Here is a 22,753-nt window from a genome sequence, read left to right as displayed (position 1 = left end):
CATGGCGGGGGGCGTGGCCAGGAGTGGCCCGCAGCCGCGCCCCTTCCTGCTGCTCTTTCCCCTGCTGCTCCGGCCCTTCAGTGATGGGCCGTGTTGCCGCCCGGGCGGTTTATTGCCTCGCGGCCGGAAGCGCCCGTGCTGCTGGCGGCGGTTGGGCCGGATGTTGCGGCGGCAGCTTCCGGCCAGCTCCGTGGCAGGGGCGGGCGGCGGCTGACGGGCCGCAGCGCAGCGCGGAGATGGTGCTGCTCACCATGATCGCCCGTGTGGCGGACGGGCTGCCGCTCGCCGCCTCCATGCAGGAGGACGAGCAGGTGGGGCCGCGGGCGGGCGGGGGGCGCGCAGGCGGGGGGTCCGGCCCAGCGTGTCCGTGGGGGGCGGCCCAGCCGGACCCTCGCACCCCCTCCTCGCAAACCCTCTCCGCGCAAGTCCCCGCCCCACAAACTCCCTCCTCACAGGCCAGGCGGCTCTTACACAAGCCCTTCTCGCCTGGTGGTGGCGGATGTGGAGCCGGCTCTGCGCAGCTCCTCCTCCTCGGCCTGAGCCCCGGCTCCCCGGGGCCCCCCCGCCTGGCCGGCCCCCCCGAGCCCCCCTGCCTGCCCCTGGGGGGTGTTTGTCCGGCAGCAGCCGCCCCCAACAGCCTGTCCTCCCTTCTCAGTCAGGCCGCGATCTGCAGCAGTACCAGAGCCAAGCGAAGCAGCTGTTCCGCAAGCTGAACGAGCAGTCCCCCACCAGGTGCACGCTGGAGGCAGGAGCCATGGCTTTCCAGTGAGTATCTGGAGGCGCAATGGGGTAACGGGCCGTGGAAATGAGTGAAGGCGCTTTTGGGTCGGGGTGAGGATTGGTTAGAAATTGGGCTGCCTGAGAGAGGGGGAGTTATTCGGCTGTCAGCCCTGCTGCGGATGTGTAACAGCTGCTTGAAGGGGAGAGCGTGTGAGTTGTTACTTCTTGGCACTGGTGCCTGGCACTTCTTTTCCAGCCAGGTTCATAGTTCTGCTTTTGCTGAAGACAATGTACATTCTTTTCCCTTTAAGGTTTTCCTGTTTGTTTGCGCCCTCTAAGAAACCGTCGGTGCATCTTCTGTGCCTCCTGTGTTTTGTCTTTTTTAAAAAGAGATGTCCTTAGTAAAAACACTCTGGCAGTACCACTGTGAGCTCCTCTGGCACAAGATTTTCCTCTCTCTATATCCCGTGAGCATGTACTTTTTCGTGCATTAGCTTCATGTATTATAAGCACATAGAACATCTCTCATTTTCTTTTTATTTTATTATTTCCTCAATACTTGACAAACTGTTTTCTCTCATCTTGTAGATTCAGTCTTATTGTTGCCAAATATGTTGGGTATGTTTAACTCGCTTCCTAAACTATTTGGAAACTTTCAACTTAAAAGCACTTTTAGCTTTTTCCAGTAGTGCACTAACAAGGGAACTTGAATATAAAATAATGAAAACTCGCAGAGGGTGCAGTTTAGACACCCTAACTCCCTAACCAATAGCAAGGGAACTGGAAAGGCAAGTCAAGGGAGGATAAACTGACAGTCAGTGAAAGGCTGGAGTGTAAGCTTATGTTTGAGAAAACTAAATGCTTCTTTACATGACATGTGATTTCCTAGCAGAATAATGCCTGAGAATTGAATCAAGCCTAAGATCTTGTCAAGAGTCAGGATTATGCTATTGGCAGAAATAACTATGTTAGAGGTCTCTGAGATCAGCTGCCACGTGAGATCACCGAGGCAGAGTTGTGCAGTTTTGCCAGTGATGTGCCAAGTTTTCGCAGGCTTGGCCGTACTGCTGCGCTGCCAGCAGTGGGGTCCCAGCCCTTGTGACTGGCTGTGTGTTTCTGGCTGGGTGAGTGGGAGATGGCCTTGGATGCAGGGCAAGGTTTGCTTAAGGTCTCTCCTAAAACAAGAGCCCTTTAGCAAATCTCCTGCCCAGTCCTTTTCTTCAGAGATTCAGTGAAAAGCAAAGACATGAACAGGATTTTTTTGGAAGGGCTGTCTTTGGCAAAAGCCATGACGTTTTGAGGGCAACTTTTCTTGTGGTTGGCTTATATATCATAACAGTGGCGAGACGTTTTAATCTTTTTTTTTTCTCTTGGCTTCTGGTTGCTTTTGATAGGGAGGTATAGTGGTCATAGGACGGCTCTGATTAAAGTAGTCTGGCCATCCCTATCTCCTGTTGAGTTTGGGTGTTGGTGCTAGAGTTATCTGCAAAGTGGTGCTCTGCATCATCTTCTTTCTGGAGGTTAAAACTTTATCGAATTTTAGATCTCTGGTTTTGAAAGTTTCTGTGGCACTACAGTGAGGTAACTGTGCTGGCAGTGAAGCCTTGGGTTAGCGTCTGTGTAGATTCTTGTAAATCCCTTCTTATGTTGCCCTCACAGCACAAGCAGAGTGGTGTCTGGGGCGCTTGTGCCACTTGCAGGGCCCAGGAGATTGAAGCCTCTTAACGGTGGCTGTAGTGTCACTGGTTCTGGCAAGGTGAGAGGACTCGGGCAGGCTCATGTTTTGACAGCTGTCTTGGAGAAACAGGCAGGTTACCTGATGGACAGATAGGGTGAGGAAGGAGCATTTCTCCTTCTGTGTTGAGTTAGTCCCTAGACAAGTTCCACAGGAATTGACAGCTGCTCCTGCACAGCACTCAAGTGCTGCCTCTGCCTCTTTTAAGGTGGGACATGGAGGCAGGACCTATATAAAAAGAACACTTTCAGATTAGAAAAGTCCTGTGATAACAGTACAGGATGAGGAGGCAATGGGAGAGTTTGAGATTTAGTCTAAAATAATGCTGACTGATGGCCGTGCTGTTTGTTAACGCAGCACATCTGTTTTTTCTGCCACATCGGAGCTCTGACTGCTGAGGGCAGCACAAACCAGGACGGAGCATTTTGTGGTGTGAGAGTTACGATCACAGCTAAGGGTATTGCTGAACTTGCTGAGGTGGTGGTCAACATTTTTAGCTTGATCGATTCAGAGATGAGTCTGGTCTTGCTGAAGTGTGAAGCTTAAACTGCGACTGCTGAAGTGATTTCTGTCAAATGTGATGTTTAGACTTAACGTTATGTCACCCTTTCAGCGACAGCACTCGATGCACGTGGCTGTGCAGGTACAGAAGCACCGATGGAGCCTGCGGTGCTCGCAGTGAGTGACTGACCTTTGGCTGGTGAACGGCTGAAGTGGCTGTTACCTGTAATGTTGAAAACAACCCTTGGCCTTTGCCAATGTTACTGGGATAAAGCTCTGCTCTCTCAAAATGATCCAAGATAATTATAAGAAACCTGCTGGCTACACTCAGTGTGTGGAAATCTGGACTGCAGAAGTTAGCAGTGGCAAATGGCAATGTCTGGTCTGCCCCTCGTGTGCTGCCAAGCAGACAGCGCGGAGTGTAAAACTGAGGAGCCCCTCTGTGCAGGAACTCGGCGCTGGTGTTGAACTGAGGCTGACAAAATCGTCTCTATCTGGGACAGAATGAGGTGTGCTTGCTCTCATTGGTGCTGACAGATCAGCTTTAAATCCAACACGTCTAATGTCACATCAGGGGAAAAGCAGGTGGGAAATACAGCTGGAGAGCTCCAGGCAGGACCAGCTAGCCCGAGCAGAGATGACAGAGCTGTACTGATGGGGATGCTCCTTGGGCTGCTCTCATCTTGAGTGCGCTGCTCTGGCTCTTGGGGAATACTGCCAGAATTCCTCTCTGACATGAGTTTTGCTTATTTCAAAATACTTTTTCAAGTATTGCTGATCATGGCAGTGGCTAAATCGAGCTATGGGTGATGATTTGCAGAAGCTCCAAGCTGTCAAGCGGGTCTCCAAGGATAAGGGAAGAACAGAGGCATGATGTACTGCTGTAGGATTAGTCTTACACACTGATGCAGTCCAAACTGAGGGACTTAGAAAAGAATAAAAGCATGAGCTTCTGGGGATGCACTCGTGGAATGGATTGTAGTAACTGGAGTTTCTTGCTTCTGGTTGGGGTGGATCAGTTGTTATTTGAAGGCTGGCGGGATTTGCACACAGGCCATATAGAGGCAGGAGAAATGGATACTCCAGAGCCCAGAAAATAAGTTGAGGCTGGTTAATTTGAAGGACTTAGACCTTTTGAGGTATCTGGAAAAACAGTGTGAAGGGAAAGTCGTTTTGTAAGCCTGATGCGGCTATTAACAAAATTTTAAGCTACTTATTTAACTACAGTGCCCTTGAGACTGGGTCGATTCTTTAATGCACTGTTAATCTTTATGCTAACTAGACTGCTACATAATGGCATTATGCAGAAAGTCAAAGGGAAGCAACATAAAAGCAGCATTTAAATTCCACCCTGAATAATATAGATAAACATTCAAAAATGTATGCAGGGCTATCTGCTGTCTCCACTCCCTTAGTTTCGGTGGAAATATTGTTGCTTTTGTTTTCCTATTGGCCAAATGAGGAGGAAAATGTAGTTCGGAAAGTGCAGCAAGAGGCAGTTGAAGTGAAGCCTAAATAAGCTCAAGATTGGTTCCGTCTTATTCCTTATTTCAGTAGGCTTTTTAGCTGAGTTACAATGAAAGGCCCCTGTTCTCAGTGCTGACAAGGGCACTGGAGCTCACACTGGAACAAGGTCAGCACTAAGCCTCTGTGAGCAAACACAAATTAGATGCAATGGGGATGAGGTGGTGGGAGGGGGGAGAAGAGGGACCTCTCTCTGCCTTCAGCCACGGAACAAACCAAACAGCATTGTACAGCAAGAGCAGCTCCTGTTTCAACATAAGTTTTGGAACTCCTGACATGGCAGCTAAAGAGCTGGTAGTGCAATCATACTTACCCATGGCAAATTCCAAAATTATAACTCTTTTGTTGCTGGTATTTTGTTAAACTAATGATGTTCACAGGCCAATCTTTGTTCCAGTGAAGTCAAAGTTCAGGGCTGTTGGCACAAGGTATAGGATCTGAGGCTACAAGAACATTTATTTTAGGTAAAGAAAACTAAGCCATTACTTTGTAGAAAGGTTTATACCTCAATCAGACATGGCAAACTGGAACTCCCTGTACCCAGTTCTCATTGCCTCCTAGGAATAAAGGTATGCAGAGTGGTGTTTGATAGGATAGGTGCAAAATTGATTAATCAATGCTCTGTCTGCTGTTCTTCTAGTTACATCATTGAGAAAGGAGTGTGTTATCTGGTCCTCTGTGAAGCTGCATTCCCCAAGAAACTGGCCTTTGCATATCTGGAAGACTTACATTCGGAATTTGATGAGCAGCATGGCAAGAAGGTGCCAACGGTCTCCAGGCCCTATTCCTTCATTGAATTTGGTGAGGTCCTTCTCCTTGTGCCTAGTTAGGAAACTTCTTGCTGGGGAGGGAGTGGCAACCACAGGATCCTCTCCGGCTTTGCCTATGGAGTTGACAGTTCAGCCTCTTCTTGGCACTAGAGAAATGGGTGTTTCGAGTAGGAGAATAGAGCAAGAGAAGTGGTAAAGAAATGGTAAATGTCCTTCGATTCTTATTTCCTGCTTTAAGTCTCTTGGCCTTGCTCCAGTGAATATTTACGTGCAGCCTGCTGGCTGTCTCAGCAGTGCTCCCACTCCTTCATCAGTCTGGCTGCTCTGTGTGAGGTGAGATTCCCTCTGATTGCCCCGACTCGTTCCAGATACCTACATCCAGAAAACCAAGAAGCTCTACATTGACAGCCGGGCAAGGAGGAACTTGGGCTCCATCAACACAGAGCTGCAAGACGTGCAGAGGATTATGGTGGCCAACATTGAGGAAGTCTTACAGCGAGGAGAAGCACTTTCAGGTACAGGGAACGGCTGATATTTGGCATACGGTTCCTTGTCCCCTCAGTCAGCCGGGTGGGTAGAACATACCAGAGGGAAAGGCTTATGAATCCCTGAGCCTCCTGAGAAAAACAATGGACTTGGTGGTGTTTGAGTTGCATCGGTTGCATCCTGAGGCACCTGGCAGGTAGTGGTGCTTTTGGGTGAGACCAGTGTCTCGCCAGCTTGGGTGGCTCTCACCCCAGCAAGACAAGCACTAGAGCACTGCAGATAGAGACAGGGTGTGCTGCCGTGTGAAACTGCTGCGCTCTCAGCTGCTCCGGAAAGACTTGCACAGTTAATGTAACATTTGCAGAACATCTGGCTGGGTTAACCTTAATTAACTTCTCTCCCCTTTCCCTTTAACAGCTCTTGATTCCAAGGCCAACAACTTGTCCAGTTTGTCCAAGAAGTACCGTCAGGACGCGAAGTACCTGAACATGCGTTCTACTTACGCCAAACTTGCGGCCGTAGCTGTGTTTTTTATCATGTTGATCGTCTATGTGAGATTCTGGTGGCTGTGAGCCGGCTGCCATCGTGCAAGAGGGAAAGCCGGTAGCCTGGCAGGTGTACGTGTGCAGGACACTGTTCACGGGGGATGTGCATTAGAATCCACACAGGATCATCACCTTCACAGGAGTGTCCTGAAATTGTTAGGTGGCACCTGACTACTACACCTCTTAGTGAAGCCTAACAATAGGTGTAAAGGCTTGTTGACTACAGGCTTTTCCTCTGAGGCAGTTTGCACTAGGGAGCTGCAGAGTTTGGCCTCCCATGGTTCTGCCCCCCTCCCGGGGCACGCTCTGGGAACAGTCAATCAGGGCGGTTTAGCATAATCACGTTGTATGTCCTCCTGTTGAGTAGCTCTAGTGGGAACTGGACTCTAATGAACATTCCTTGTCTTGGCAACATTTGCTTTTTTAGAATCTGGGTCTGCAGTTATTTTTCTTTTTATTTGTTTTTTAAAGACAAGACACCCCTGTTTGAAGGCAAATACTGCACTGTACATATAATAGCTTTCACCTCTGTCAGAAGAGCTATTGTTGAGTTTTCTGTGTCTGACATCTTGGCTCATTACACTTTAAACTGCTTTAGGAAGAAATGGTTGTCAAATTATGCCTTAAAATACATTCTGTCTAGTACTAGGAGGGGTAATGAAAGGTTTCTGTGTTACTGATTCCTACAAAATTAAACTACAGGTTTGTAAGTGTCCACTTTCCTGACAGTTGTGTATGACAGTATGTTTCCATATGAAGAGGATGTGTAATTCAAGCGCTGTGGGAGTGGGCGCAGTGCAAACTATGTCACCACTCTCTATTTTTCCCTTCTGTCTGCAGATTCACTACATTATTTCCTTCCTTTTTGTAATTATGCTTTCCTTCCAAAAGTGTCAAAACTGCCAGCATTTCATCTCTGGGAGGCTTGTTTTCTTTCTCCCTCTTTCCCTCACCCAAAACAACCAAAAAACCAAAACTCTGAATGTTGTTGTGAAGAAAAGGCAGTGTTTCCTTAAAGAACACTTTACATGAAGGATTCAACAGGATAACTGTAAAATGGTGAAATCCTTTGGAAACACCACCTTTTTTTCCCATGGTCACCCTCTCCCTACCTCACTTGGGAAGTTGAAACTGTAGGTGAAGAAAAACTCATTATGGGGCAATAGTATACAGCTTCTTATTTCTCATGGGCCAATCTTTATATTTCCAGTGTAATGTGATGGTTTTATTTTTAATTTTTTTTTTCTTTTTTTTTTTTTGGTCCACCTGTGCTAAGAATAACATTTTACCAGTCAGCTTTTGTTTTTATTTAAAAAAAGAGAAAAAAGAAACCCCACAGCTCAGGCACTCTTCTGCACTCAAGTGTCTGCCACTCGGGAAGAAGCAGGCAGTGTCACAGGGGGAAGTTTCAGGACTCTCCAGTACCTTTTACAAGCACATAATCTTGTGTAGTTCTGGAAGTATAAGCTGTGACCTGGAAGTGTTTTCTGCTCCTGGGTAAGGAACGGGGAGCTGTTGTCCTGCTGGGAATGCTCTCCAGCTCCGTACCGCGTTGGACTGGCAGGGAAGCCGTTCGCACTGGTCCACCAACAAACGTAGTAAATCTGATCTGCTACATCGTCTAAAATCATCTGTTTCTGCATGATGCCTCCAGGTGTTACTTCGTAGATTGCTTTATTATTATTTTTAATCCTTTCAAGTGGTGTCCCTAACAGGTGAATGTCCCGGTGATGTAGGTCTATGTGATGTAGGTGCTGAAAATTGAGCAGACACCGACCGTATGTGGATTGTCATGATTGAGGGGAGTGACATTTCTGCAGTGAAGTGCAGCTTGGTGAGCAGTTGCCTCCTGCAGCCCCAGCATCAGCAGTCAAATAAACGCTTCTGAAAAATCTGTGCAGCATGGAGTTTTTTTGTCTTGTTTCTGTGATTGCGGAGGATACTTGCTTTCTTTCCAGGAATGCAAGAGGGTGAAGGCCCCATAGCTGAAGCCACCTGGGATAAGGGCTCCTTTCTGGAGGCAGAACGAGTTGAAAAACATGATCTTGGCCATTTTCTGGCAGAGAGGCTGTACTTTGGTTATAGCAGGGGTCTCCTTCCCTTCTGGCATGTGTCTGCGGGCTGGTTGTGGGCAGGCATCCCCTTGGCACAGGCAGAGCCACCTGGGCAGACTTTTATAGGGACAGTTTTGTGGAGATGCTGTTCATGTGGGGCACGAGAAGCAGAATAAACTGGGTGTGGGGTTTGTGTGCCAGCATTAACAGAACATGGAGCTGTGGAAGCCGCTTGCCTAAAGAGGTGGGTAAGGAATGCTCCCGTGGGCCAGCACGAGGCTCCAGGGGTGTGGGTGACATGGTGGGTGGTCGCTGCTCACTCGTGGGTCACAGTGCTGCACAAGGGGTGCTGGCCCTGCAGCCGCTGCCTGCAGATGGCAGTGCCTGCCCGGAGCTGGTGCATGGCACAGAGCTGTGCCCGCTGCTGAGGAGGCCAAGGGCGCTCCTCCTGAGGGCACCCCCACCTCCTTGCACTGCTCTGGCCTCCCCAAAGACCTGCAGCCCAACTCGGCCGGGGCTGTGTCCCCATGAACCCAGGGATCTGCGTGGAAAGGCTCCCAGATCGTGCCACACAAGGCTGTCCCACCTGCCTCATCCTGTCATGCAGCTGCAGTGCTGCCTCTGAGCTGGACGGCGATGCTGCCCAGAGCTACCTCCTACCCAACACCCATCCCTTTTCTGCTCCTGACAGGATGGGGCCAAACCCTTTTCAGCAGTGCCCAACGACAGGATGAGGGGCAACGGGCACAGACTGAAGCACAGCAGGTTCCATTTGAATATGAGGAAAACCTTCTTTACTCTGTGAGTGGCAGAGCCCTGGAACAGGCTGCCCAGAGAGGCTGAGAAGTCTCCTTCTCTGGAGACATTCAAAACATGCCTGGACGTGATCCTGTGCAATCTATTGTAGGTGAACCTGCTTTAGCAGGTGGGTTGGACTAGATGATCTCCAGAGGTCCCTTCCAACCCCAACCATCCTCTGATTCCTGAGCTGCTGCTGTGCCTCCAGAGGTTCGGGAGCAGCCTCTGCCAGCTGGGCTCCCCCACCGAGCATCCCCCTGGTTCCTGTGCCTGGTCCCTTCAACCTGGCAGAGGCCGAGAGCTTCTGTCCCACACCAAATGTGTGCAGAGCAAAGGGGACCTGGTAGCACCACAGAGTCCTGGCACCTCTGCAGCACCTGAGCTCCCTGTCCCGGAGGGTGTGAGGGACAGAGCCAGGCTCTCCCTGGCCCCACAGCACCCCATTGCTGCTGGGAAGCCCTTGGTTTGGGGTACAGGCAGAGAGCAGCAGGGTGCAAAGGAAAAGGGGATGGGAGCTGCTTTGCTCATCGTGTGAGCACGAAGGTGACAATCCTCATCACAAGTGTGATCTTTCAGAAAAGCTGTTGGTGGTGGCTGCACTTGCGGCTGCCACTGCTCAGCTCGGGTCTGGGGACCCCTGGGTGTCCCTGTGTCCACAGGGCTGGGGGTGCTGTTGGGGATGGTGACTGCTGGAGGGACCGTGCATGGCTGTGCCCACCCTGGCCCATCACAAGGCTGCGCTGGGTGGCTTGCACTGCCGGGCATGCTGGTGCTGGATCATGGGTTTTTTTTCCTTGAACATCTGAAAAGCGAAGCAGCGAGAGCAGACAGGCAGAGCTGGTTCCTGGACGCTGCCAAACCTGCCATGGGTGGGGCACGGCGCTGTGGGGAGGAAGAGAGCGGCAGGACAGCAAGGGCTGGCAATGTGCTCTGGCCGGGGTGTCAACAATAAACCCAGTCCCACCTGGCAGGGGACATGGCGATGCTCCGTACTGTCACTGCTCTGGGGAGCAGCTGCTCGGGCACCACAGGGTTTTGGTTTCTATGTTTACTTGGGCGCCAGCTGCTTCCCTTGCTTTGAACCAGCTCCTCTGACTCACAAACCTCTCTTTTGGGCAGATTTTGAGAAAAACTCACTTTGAGCATATTTCTCTCTAGGGCCCTGGGAAAGTTTGACCCTGGGTGGTTTCTGGCAGCTGCTTTGCCACGAGTGAACACCCCAGTGGTGCAGAGGGCCGCGCCAGCATCCCTGCAGCAGGGCGAGTGCCTGCCCGGGGAACCCGATGCCAGATAACTGCCTGGGCAGCAATGGCCAGGGCGGCAGGGCTTGGGGTTCAGCCTCCGAGCACTCTCGTCCTTGTCCTTCTCCCCTCGGGGGCTGCCGTGGGGCCATGGCAGCTCTGTCTCTCTGGGGGGCTCTCAGTCCCTCTGGCTCCAGGGAAGGATGCTCCGCAGAGCCGGGCTGGGGGGCTCAGAAGGTCACTCCCCACCGCTTGTGTTTTGGTCTGCCGCATCGCTGCCAAGGTGACCTTCTGGGAAGGACGATGTTGATTTTCTGCTGCCCAAAAACGAAGGCTTTTCAGGTGGCGGGGACAGCCCTCTTGCACAGGCCTGAGTCAGCACTGCGGCCCGTCCCAGCGCACCCCTGAATCATCCCATCACCGCCATCCAGGTGACACAGCTGGGCTGGTCCCCAGCCCCAAGAACTCATCAAGCCCCAGGGCAGGACGCGAGGCACCTCCCTGGCCCCTGGCAGCCTCCTCTCTCCATTCATCCCCCAAACCTGAGCCCTTTGGGGGTCCCTGGGGGTCCGGCTGCTCCTGAGCCCCCACAGCCAGCACTGGGAGAGGTGGGGAACAACCTCCCCTCTGTGGATGCTCTGCCCATGCTTCCTGCACAGCCCCCGACCAAGCTGCCCAGGCATGTCCCCAGCTCTGCTTCCTCTGGGACAGCTGTGCCACCTCCCCACCAGCCGGCTCCCTTCTCCCTGGCTTGGGCACTGTTTGGGTCCCCTGTGGTTGCAGGGGTCCCCCAGGCTGTGCCAGGGGCTGTGCCTGCAGCACTGAGCCCCGCAGCACCCCACACGGCTGCTCCTGGCTGGCTGCACTCACAACCCGAGCTCACAAACCCACTGGAGGGGACAAAACAGAAGTTGGGGAGTCCTCACTCCCCGTGCACACCCCAGCAGGGCTGCCAGACCCCCGCCACGGGGCCTTCTCGGGGCCGAGGGCCGTAGGGAGCGCCCAGAGTGACTTTGAATCACGGCTCAGAAAAACCCCTGTGACTGAGCCCCAGCACTCTGCAGAGAGAAGATAAACCTGTTTCCTCTGTCGTTGCCTTTTTAAAAGTTTTCCTCCCCCCAGCCTCCCACCAGTAGCACCCTGGCCCTGCGGGTGCCCCCCAGGTGCCCCCAGCCGCCCCGGCGCGCTCTGCTCCCCGGGCACGCCGCCCGCGCTCGCTGGAAATGGGGCTCCCCGGCCACGTCGTGGCACAGCACCCGGAGTGGAAAGTGCCACCGCCAGGGCCCCCAAAATGGCAACAGACACAGGATTTGCATAGAGAAGCAGAACTAAATGTGCTTGCCGGAGTCATGGTGACCCCAGCTCCTCGCACCAGGACCTGCACGGGGACCTGCGTGGGTCCCTGCGGTGCTGGGGTTTGCACAGCCTGGGCTGCGTGTGGCTCCTGGGGACCTTGCCTGGAGCTGCACGTCCCCCATCCACGGTCATCGGCCTGTGGCAGCTGTGGTGGCATCTTGTCCTCGGGCTCTGCCTGTGGAGATGAGGGGACCAACGAGGAGAGAAGGGGCCCGGTTGGTCTCCAGCTCAGTGTGGACATGGGGCCAGCTGTGTCTGGAGCCGGGAGGGATGCAGCAGCACAGCTGGGGACTGGGGCTGTGTCTGGGACGAAACTTGTTTTGATTTTTCTTGCCCCTACCTGCATGGGAACCACAGGCAATGGGGGCCGTGGCCAGCACACAGCGAGAGGTGCCTGGAGGGGTGGTTTGCATGGGCCGTGCGTGCACTGGGAGGGGAGCAGAGCAGGGTGTTTGCCTGCTGCAAATCACCGCCTTAGCTGCTCAGTGGCTGCTGACTGAGGGGAGAGAGCTGCAGGCTCCCATCTGTACAGCCCGTCTTGGGTAGAGACCCAAAAAAAGGCAACGGAAGGATGGATCTGAGCGGCGCTGCTGTGCCAGCCGAGGGCAGGGGCCGCTGCGTGGTGCCACAGGGGCTCAGCCGATTGATGAGCGCTCGCTGGCGTTCCTGTCCTATCGCCCTTTGCTTGTGCCTGTTGTCTCACACTGGAGTCTCTGTGGGAAGGGGCACCCGTGCTGGTGTAAGGCGCTGGGTGCTCCACCACCGTCATTACAGCACCGGCTGCTGCCTGGAGGGTGACACAAACCCGTGAGTCCTCGCTCCATCGTGTCCCCAGAGCCAGGAGCATTTCGAGAGCCTCACGGCCACACCATACACCAGACCAACTTGGGTAGAAGCCGCGTGGCTCCGTCTGCGACAGAAATTCTCCAGGGGTTGCTGAGAGCACGGGCAGCAGCGGGGAGGGCAGAGGGTCTGAATTCCCCGGGCGATTAAGCCAGGGAGCAGAGGCAGCTCGGGGCACCCGGCGCATTCCTGCACAGCCTGACGCAGGAATGCCTTTGCACTTCTCTGTCGCTTTTTAAGACGAGACTAGCTGGCAGGTAAGGTAATCACGGCGAAAACCAAGTCATGCAAATGTTAAGGGTTAGCAGACGAGCCACAGGAAAAGCTATTTTCCATGCAAGCACAAGGCTGCCAGCCCAGATGATACAGTTTCAAGCCTCTCTGTTTTTCTCAAACCTTTTAGCGGCTGACATCTTGTAACTATGAAACACCCTCAACTTCCATTTTAATGGGGTTCCAGCTCTCCTGTTCACAAAAGAGAAAGCTGGGATATACAACTCAAGCATGTCCGAAGGACTCCAGACCAGGGGCAGGTAAAAATGAGGCAACATTTGAGGGTGTAAAATGCGGAGATGTGAGGCAGGCGTTAGGGTGTGGGCGGAGCTGAGGTTTGAATGCCTGAACCGCCAGCAATGTCACTGAAAGGTTATTGCAAGAAAACACAATTTATTCTGAAAAAAAAACGGTGCAAAACTGGTGATATTGGCAGTTCGTCCAAGACAAGAGACAGAGGAGAAGCACCACACTGCTCCCTGAGTGTGTACAAACACCCAAAAAGCACCCCGGACTGTTTAAACCCATGTTTCCTTCGGCGGGGAGAGCTGGGCAGGGCACAGCAGACCCCCCCGGGCACCTCTGCCTGTCAGAGCCGCCCGACTGCGGAGGGATGAGCCCCCTGGGACACGGGGAGCTGCCGTCCCTGTGGGTGTCCTCCCTGAGCGGAGCGAGTGCCGACGGGGTCAGGACACCCTCACCCCCTCCCGCAGCCAGCCACGGAGATCAGCCGCTTGCCGTCACCCAGCAGGACCCTGCTGACCTGGGGGACCTGCACCCGACACCGCCAGTGATGGCTCATGAGGCTGGTTTTGAAGCAAAGGGGCAGGAAAGCTGTAGAACGCTGGGGATGGAGAGCAGTCTGCACGTGCTGGCGTCAAAATGAGTGTTCTGTGGAGCAGGCAACCCAAATCACTGTGGAGTGGGACTCCTAACTTGGAGCTGCAAAGAGAGCTTGATCTCCCTGCCTTTGTCAGCCAAAGCGCCAGGATTTCCCTAATTGCCAGGGCCATTTAACGAGCGATGCTGTGGATATGGAGTCTGTTCAGCTCTCCTAATCCCTCAGCTGGCATTGCTTGCAGTGCTGGAGCATGTCCAGCCCTCTGCCAGGCACCAGCACCCTGCCCAGCACCCTGCCCAGCACCCTGCCCAGCACCCTGCCTGCCTCCCCTCACCACCCCCGCGAGCTGGGTTTTGGCTCCCGCACCCGGGTGAGATGCTCCATAAGCAAAGTGGGGCAAGGCATGGAAGAAACTGGCTGGAAACTATGGAAAACCTTGCCAGAGCCCGCCAGTTCCAGCGCTGGCTGCTGGTCACCTCTGGGTGGGAAACTGGGTGGGAGTGCCATGGGGAACTGGCATCTGTGCAGGCTGGTGAGGGATTTGTCACCCAGGTTGCATTGGCATACCTGGAAAAATCATCGCAGTGGTGGGGCAGTGACCATCCAGCTCCATGCTTGGGAGGAGCTCCAGGATCTGGGGAATTACAGGGGGAAAACAGTGAGGTTTATTCATTGCCCCTGCTCTCTCCCCCAACCCCGGCACAATCCCCCCTTCACGGGCCAGGCTGCCGTGTCAGCACCGCGCACAAAGGGCTCTCAGTCTGCGGGGAGCTGGAGCCAGGGCAGAAGGATTTTTAACACTTTAAATGTTGGCTGAGGGCCGGGAGGGACCTTGAGGTTGAATTCACCTGCTGCCCTCCCAAGACCTCACCCATGGGAACCCGAGTTTCCTCCCGGGCTTTTGCAGCACGAGCAGCCATGGGGCTGAGCCGTGGGGCGCTGAGCTCACACACCTGCTCGGGATGCTCCCCTTCCCACCGGGGGACCCTGCAGTGGCCGATGCTGGTCGGGGTTTCCCCTGCCGCGGGTGCCCTCGGGCAAGGCTCCATCCCCCTGCCCGGCCGCTGCCTGCACCCCGCGCCTGAGCAACGAGCGCGGCAGCGCCTCGGCCAGCGCGGCACAGCGAGCACCCACCGTCCTCCCCGCGGGCACCTGCCGCCGCTGCCACCGCTGCACCGGGACACGACGACCACGTGCTGCCGCCCTTGCCCTCCCTCCCGGGGGCCACCCGCCGCCGAGCCCCCCCGCCCCGCTCCCCAGCCCCCCCGCCCCGCTCCCCCCGCCCCGCTGCCCAGCCCGGGCGGCGCCCCCTGGCGGCGGTCGGTGCGCGCAGGGCGGGGCGTGGCGGCCGGCGTGGCGGAGGAAGCGGGGGCGGCGCGGCCGTGTCCCTCCGCGCGGGGCGGCCCGACCGGCGCCATGGGCGGCGGAGCGGATCCCTCCGCGCCTGGTCGCGCCGTGCCAGTGGCGGCGGGAGCGGCCGTGGCCATGGCCCGCGGAGCGGGGCCAGCGCTCGCCGCCCTCCTGGGCCTGGTGCTGGCCGTGCTCAGCCGCGCCGAGCCCGCGGCCGGTGAGTGACCGGGGGGCGGCGGCGAGGGGCTGTGGGGGTGCGCGGAGCCGCCCCTGGCGGGGCGTCGCGGGGGGGAATCGAACCTCGGGGCGGCCGGGGAAGGGGGCACGGTGGGGGCTGCGGGCCCCGCGGGGGGCTGCCCTTCCGCGGGGGTTTACGCTCACGGAGAGCTGAGATGGAGGTCGTCCTTTGCTGGCGGTGCGTGGCAGTGAGATGTGTGCTATTGCAAAAATGCCTTGAGTGCTTGAGGGTTTTGTTTTCCTTTTTAATTTCAAAATGCGGGGGGAAGGCGGTTTGCCCCCTTCTGTCGCTTGAAATACCTATGCATCGTGTTCATTGTAGCCTCTTTGTTGAGGACATATCTACACGCACGGAAAGAATTTCTCCGTATCCTCCTCCTTCAATTGTTAATCAGTTCAGGCGTCATGAAGCCATGTGTGCACATCTGAGGAAACTGCTGGTTTTCGTCACTCTTGCCTGTTGGCATTTGCAATATGTTTTACAGCTGCTCTGAAGGACGCGGTCCACGGCCTTAACTCTTGGGTTCTGATGGATTTCGTGCCTTTCCCAGCAGCAGCCGTGCTCCTGCGGTAAAGCCTGTGCAGCCCTGCAGCACGTTAAAGCTATCAGGGACCAGCAGTCGTTGGTTACGTGTGTGACTTCTCATTCTTTCTTCATTTTTGCTCCCGAGAGGTCGGATTGCTCTTCAGGTGACTTCTGAAGAGCGCAGCAATGGCAGAAGGTGGTCGTGGAAGTTGTTTAGTGTGCGACCAAGTGAGCTGCTGATAATTTCCGTGATTTTGTTCTTTGGTACATGTTAGGGAATAGACTGTCTCAGTTTATTAGGAGTGGAAACTGGTGTCTGCACGGTTTTGGCCATTACTGCTGTCTTGGATACAGGTTAATCAATCTGTTCCAACTTTGAAATTGACCTTATTTGTTTCCTGGGAGGAATGTTGTGATTTTTTTGTTTGTTTGGTGTGTTCGGGGGTTTTTTTTATTTGTTTGTTTTTTCTCCAGTAACCATCTCTGAAACCTGACTTGCTTAGTTCTACTAATATGCCGCAAGAAGACGATTGGAGTATATAACAAAAAAGGCTATTTCCTGACTGTGTTTTGGCCAGCTTTGCCCAAAAGGGGCTGGAAAAGCAAAGGGTCTTTCAAGTGTAGGTTTCTTATAAATCCAGAAATAAGTTTTCTTGGTAGGGTAGAGGCGTGGCGCATAGTAGGACTGTTATTTCTGGAAATGGCTTATGCAGTCCTGTAAGACGGCAAAATACCATTTTTGCGAAGATAAAATGTCGCGTCCACCTAGTTAAACTGTGCCTTTGTACCAGCAGCTTATCAGCTCGTCGCTGGCCCTACCAGTTCCTTCTCCAACAGGGCCTGAGAGAAGAAGTACCTGTGGTATCACTGGTTGTCGCTTGCCTGGCTATGGATACCAGGCTGGCCGAGGTCCTCCCATGCCGCGGAGGCGTTTGGCACTGTGGGTGAAATCTCTTCCCAGTGCTAAAGAAAGGCTGGTTCTCAGAGGTGACAGATCTAGACTGAAAATGATTCCTGTTGTTCAGGAGGTGTTGACCTGCATCTGGTTCTCGGGAGTGGGAGCTGTGGCTTGAATTAATGGGAAAGGGAAAGATGAAGTCACCGAAAGGGTATTTTCAGGTGCATATTCATCTGTCTTGATGCTGTTGTGCAAGAGAGGGCAGGTATCTGATGTCAGCCCTCTTGGTCAATAAATAGGAGGCTCCTGGATGCACTAAGCGCTATGGTTTGGACTACTCGGCTCTGCCCCATCATGCAAGCCCAACGGTGTATTAGAGCAACTTGCTTTTCCAGTTGAGCCATTTTTTAGTTTTGCAAAAGGCTGCGGTTGAAGCTGCAGTAAGCCGGGGTGGGGCAGCAACACCTGCGCTTTGGGGAGGAGACTCTCCTGAGAATTGCCGTGAACGATTCGCTCCTCTTCTCACCAGGCGAAAACAGGAATCCTCACTAATGAAGCCCACCCTAATTACCTGCTGTCTTTGTTAACACTTGGGTTTTGCTGAGCCCGGTTTCACCAGGTTGCTGTTGAGTATCAGCCCGTATTTCTAACAGGTTGCAATATGTTTTAATCTAGAGCAGCGCAGAGGTAGCATGTTGATGTGGACTGCAGTTTGAGATCTTTAGTCTTGAAACTTTTGAGGACTTTAGGTAATGCTGATGATGCCGGTCTGCTTGATACGGATTTGCTTACGGAAGACAAAGTTTTACTTGATCTTTTAAATGTGTTACCGCCTATCAAATTTGTTCTTATCAAAGATGCTGATTTAGACTTTCAAAAGGGAGTGTGATGAGAATCTGGCTAACTCGCATCGCTTCCTTCAGGGCATGACTTAGATTAGAAATACATGAAGATCTTCTCGCTGACGTTCTCAGGACTGGAATCCCTGGGAAAAGAGGGCTCGCGCCTCTGGTGGCATTTGGCATTTGAATGTCCTAAAATGGGTGGGTTGCTTTTTTTTTTTTTTTTTTGGCAGCTTCCACAGCTACTTCCCTCTCGCCTCCCTTACTCTAGATGTCTGGCTGCTGTTGCAATAAGTTGGTGTTTCTCCTCAACGTGCTCTGGTCCTGGGCAGCTTCTCCCATTTCCAAAGCCGGTGTCTGTGTTGTGAGAGGGGACGAGGGGTTGGGACCCGGGACAGGGAGCAGGTGGGGAATCCGGGAATCATAGAACCATTTCGGTTGGAAGAGACCCTCAGGATCATCGAGCCAAATAATAACCTAACTCTAGCACTAAACCATGTCCCCAACAACCTCGTCTAAATGCCTTTTAAACACCTCCACCTGCTGAATAGCGAAGCCAAACAGGCACAATTTGTAACTTCAGGTGTAACAAAGTTTCATTTACATTTATACTTTTGGCTAATGAAGGCAAAGCCGAGGAATGATACAGTGATGATTAACTCTCCTTTGGGACATCTTAGGGAAACGTCATCCGTGTTGGGGGGGAAAAAGAACTTCCCCAAGCATCTGTGTTAAAACATCCTTTTATAGTTATAATCTTTGTTTCTATGAATTCACCCCGAAATCATCTTGCCAACATAAGGGCTGTCAGTGCCCGTCTAGAAGAAACAGTGCTTATATCATCATAAACACGGTCATCTGAGAGGGGCAGAAATAATCGTTCTGTTTAGAAAATAGTCTGTTCCTAGGGCACATGTCCTTTTTTTAGGCTGCTACGAGGATGAAAAAAGAGCTTTGTGTCTCAAAATGATACGTGCGTCTGCTGTTTGCTCGGTGCAGCAAGCCTTCATCTCGTTTTCCCGACGTGGCCCTGGCCGGCTGTGGAAGCGCTGCTGCTCCGCGCAAGCATCAGGGTGGCATTTCTGCACAGGCAAAAAACGCTCAGTGTTCAAAATAATAAAGATTTAGTGCTGGAGAATGACGGAAGGCTTTGGAGAAGAGGCGAGCATGGCTCCTGGCTGCCAGATTGCCATGGAAACACCAATACCTCCTCAGCTCTTTAATTGCCTTCTCTACATTTTTTTGTTGAAAACTTTTTTTTTTAACAATGCTTTATGTTGCTGTTCTGGACTTTTAGGCATTTTGGCTTTGTTTGGAAAACTGAAAATAGGGGAAGGCAGGGAACAGGAGCTGTGCAAGGAAATGGAGGATATGGTGACTGACAGACTTTCGAACTGAATTACGAGTTCGTCCTGAATTCAGTATGTATTATAACTTGTAGTTCTTTGCCAGGAACAGCGTCACATGAACTGTAGCTGCATCTGATTAAAAATAACAGTCCTCCTGCAGGTTCTTAGGCCTAAGACCCTGAGGACAGAAAAACTTCAGCTCTGTCTGTGAATTTGCACAATGGTTCCCAGCTCTGGTTTTGCCAGTTCCTGGACATTTGGAGGAGAGACGATGGCAGGACATGCAGTTCTGTGTGTCTGAGAACTTAATGTGCTTGGATTTGCTGTTTGCACTCCTGAGTTCAAAAAAACGTGATGAACTTCTAGAGCAAAACTTCTACTTACTGGCTTGTTCTTCTAAAATCCACTTAATTTTTTTTTTTTTTCAACTCTTTATGTACTTTTCTCATGAAGCCTGGAGAAGCTAGAGGTGAAATCCAGTTTAGATATTGGGGTTTTCTCTCCCAAAAGGTACAGGACGCTGGCTGCGTGCCTTTACACTCCTCTGAGCTTTGCTCAGCTTCTCAGTTGATGAGTCCTGCGTTATGCAGCTGATTTCAGGGTTTTGTGCATAAGAACACTGGAGATCTCTTAATCTGATTAAGGCATTTTTACTTGACTGGTGACTTCTGTGCCTTACAGACAAGATTTGACCTTAACTACCACCGTCTGTCTGTGATGTGCAAGCTGTTCTGTTCATTTAAATCCCCCAAATACTAACATTTTATAACATTTTTCTCTCTTCCCTCAGTGTGGCTGCTATGGGGTGTCTGTTCTTAAGAAGAAAAAAAAAGTTATTTTCATATTTTCAGCTAGCACTTATTTACTAGTTGGTTCTTCCTTGGTACATAATATCACTGTAACTGTAACCTCTTGAGGTTAGTGAACAGTGTAATTAGTTATCACTCCTTTATGGTTTTCTTCCAAAATTTGGTTGTCTTTGAGTATTTTATGGACAGAAAGAGGAGAGAGACCCAGGTGACATCTTCCCAAGGAGAAAACGGTATCACCAGCTCAGCTGTGTTCTCTGCCTGAATATTTCTCTCCCCTTATTTGAAGTAAAACCTTTGGTCAGAGCCTTCACCTTCTCAGATGCAGGATAATCAATGACAGAGCTACAGAAAACCAGCTTTATAGCATCTCTTCCTCACAGCATTAATTGTTTTGGTATTTTGCATTTTTATTTCTGCTTGACTTTTCCTCAGCTTGTGGCTGAGGAGTTTCTTGGCTTTGCTTTCCTTTCAGTATTTCCAACAAAGCCCTTTCCGATATTCTCTGGTTATGGCTCTGTTTCCCTATAACAGCCTTTGCTCCTAAAAGCCGAACTCTGACACAACTTCCGATCTTAATCCTTCACTGTTTCTTTTAATTTTCTAGCCTGGAAAGTGTCTGAATTTATAGTGGACACATGAAGTATAGAAACCAAATCATCTTGGCATCCTGAAGATCAATGGGGCAGAAACACATATTTTTTTTTTTTTTTTTCTTCCTAGACCTGCTTTAAATGTCTCTTTAGCCAAAACAATTAAACCTGGGTGAAATTGTACTCCAGTTAAGTGTGAGCTTTGGTGGATTCAGGTGTTGAGAATCACAGCACTTCCTACAGCGTTTCTGTGAGTGACACTTTCTGCTTGTGCTCATTTTACGGCATCGGCTACCTGTTTTTTCCCCTCTGGCCTTGGAAAATAGTCCTGGTAGGCTAGTTAAAATGTCAGGTTAGAATTTGTCTAAATGTAGATATGTGCAAGGGTTTGTATGTACTCCAGGCTGGCTGGCATAGCTAATAACGTCCATCTCAGGTGCACTTAGAGCTTTTGTCTGAGAAGTCTTTCCAACTCTGCTACGTTGCATGCAAGGAATTGAGCACTTCTTCCCCAAAGTGGTGGCCTGCCCACCTCACGAGAAGCCAGTCTTTCGATAATCGTGGGCTGTCTTCCAAATATTTCTGCAATATGCCCAAAAGGACCGATTTAAAAAGCCACGAGGCGGTTCAATAAGCGAAAGAGCCGTGGGATTTCCCCGTGCAGACCTGCGGGCGCACCGGGGCGAATCCTCCACCGCACGGGAGCGCGAGGGCTCGGAGCGTCGCCGCTTGGTCTGGGCTAACCCGGCTTCTGATAGCATGGGTGGTTTTGGCAAGCTGGGGCAAGTCTAGAAAACCAACAAATAAATTCAGCGTTGCTGTTAAACGTGGAAGAAAGCTGTCGAAAGCAGCCTGTTAGACTCAAAGCCTTGACAGCAGGCTGGTGCTATCTATATCTGGCTTCTAGAAAAGTGGCTTTATCTTTTTCGAGACAAGGCTGTCTTCTCTCACGCTGTACACAACGAAGTATTTCCAGTTAATGTGATGGATGTAGCAAAACATACTTGTTCTGCTGGCTGAGACGGAGGGTGAAGTTTCTGGTACTGTTAACGCTTGAGCACAGCGTGGTAGAGGAGCAGAAAAGTAGCTTTTGAAGTAAGTCATGGTGAAATACCTTGGTTTTTGCATGCATTGCGAAATTGTTAAAGATATCGTAAAATACAGGAAGACAGTGCTTTGTGCACAGAAATGCTGATTTTACTGTGAGAACTGTAGTCTTCAATTTCCCTTGTGATTTCTTTTTTTCAAAGAGAAGTGGTTGTGTTACTTTTTACTCATTTTAATATAGAATATGGTTACATTTGCATTTACTTCAGCTTTAGTTGCATTTCAGTGTATTTATATCAGCCTATTTTAGTCTTAAGCTGAAAAAGTAGCAGAGAGTCTTTTTGCTTTTATTTTCTTAGCTTTTTCTACTTCTAGCTTACTATATACAAAATATATATTTAGCTGCCTGCGTTGCCCCGTTCGCTATGTGTCTCTGTTAAAGAATTCTAAGGACTAGTGGTAGTTTAATGACCTGCTAAACAGCAGCTCAAGGCAGAAATAATTTGTCAAAAACCGGCAGAAAATTAATCATTACTTTGCTAAAGCTGCTCTGCTGTGTCTGCATTTGGCCTAGCAAGCTAAACGGGAGTCACTGATTCGGATCCTCGCTGTGACCCCGAAAGCCGTCACCCCCTGGTTCCCCTCCGTGCGGAGGTGCCGGGAGGTGGTTTTGGCCAAGTGCTGGTTAAGCTTTTACTTATGTGGGTTACAAAATCAACCGGCTGCTCCGTTCTCGCCGGGGACGCGGGTACTCGAAGAGATTACAAAACTGCGTTTGAAAGCATGTGCACAAAAGAAATAATCCGCTGAGTATTTGCTTCGCTGGCTTGATTGGTGTGAAAAGAATAAAAACTCAAGGTGGTGAGATGAGAATAGAGAGTCTGCTTCCCCTCCCGGTTCTCTGAAACGTGGTGAGGCTCATTTTCAACCTCCCTCCGTTTCCCTGGAGTAGCAGGGGTGGTAAGAGAAGTCCGAAGAACAACAGGTCCCTTTGCAGTTTCTCTTGAATGCAGCGTAACTGAACTACGCTAACCGGGGCTAATCTTTGCCGTGAAAACAAGCTGCCGTGGTGTTAGACAGGAGCAGATGAAGTTTGGAGCCGAAGCCTTGTGGATGTTGCCGTTAAATGGGATAAAAATTGTCGGACAGGTGCAAATCAGTGTAAGTGGTTTTGGCCGCTGTGGGGGGGAATGCCATGCGAAATCCGTGTTAATATTTCTGTCGCTTAGTAACCCTGACCTCAGGGGTTATCTGAAAGGGGCTCAGAGTGGAATTTTGTTTCCTGAGAGCTCTGCACAAGCAGCGATGTCCAAGTGCCCCTTTTTCAGAAATCAAGTTAACAGAAACAAGCATACTCATACTTTGGGAAATACTGATAATTTTCCTGGGCGACTGGGTTTAATTTAACTGTATTC

General features: G+C 51.5%; 2 protein-coding genes across 5 annotated transcripts in view; both read left to right on the top strand.

Annotated features, from left to right (window-relative positions):
* Positions 1-160: 160 nt before the first annotated feature.
* Positions 161-8,160, top strand: SEC22B (SEC22 homolog B, vesicle trafficking protein). Its single transcript, XM_065649054.1, has 5 exons — positions 161-311; positions 656-765; positions 5,121-5,281; positions 5,619-5,765; positions 6,154-8,160. Exons 1-5 carry the CDS (start codon positions 237-239, stop codon positions 6,306-6,308), a joined length of 648 nt encoding a protein of 215 aa, XP_065505126.1. The 5' UTR covers positions 161-236; the 3' UTR covers positions 6,309-8,160.
* Positions 8,161-15,152: 6,992 nt separating this feature from the next.
* NOTCH2 (notch receptor 2) overlaps positions 15,153-22,753 on the top strand; it is an 86,041-nt gene continuing 78,440 nt past the window's right edge. For all 4 annotated transcript variants that reach the window (XM_065649147.1, XM_065649148.1, XM_065649149.1 and 1 more), the window contains exon 1: positions 15,153-15,254. In XM_065649147.1, coding sequence (XP_065505219.1) covers positions 15,173-15,254 — 82 coding nt within the window. In that variant the 5' untranslated portion in view covers positions 15,153-15,172. The remainder of the gene's footprint in view (positions 15,255-22,753) is intronic.

The sequence above is a fragment of the Caloenas nicobarica genome, chromosome 20 (genome assembly GCF_036013445.1).
Source record: "Caloenas nicobarica isolate bCalNic1 chromosome 20, bCalNic1.hap1, whole genome shotgun sequence".
Taxonomy (NCBI): Eukaryota; Metazoa; Chordata; class Aves; order Columbiformes; family Columbidae; genus Caloenas; species Caloenas nicobarica.
The sequence above is the reverse complement of the archived record's forward strand: the minus strand, read 5'-3'. Positions and strand labels throughout refer to the sequence as shown.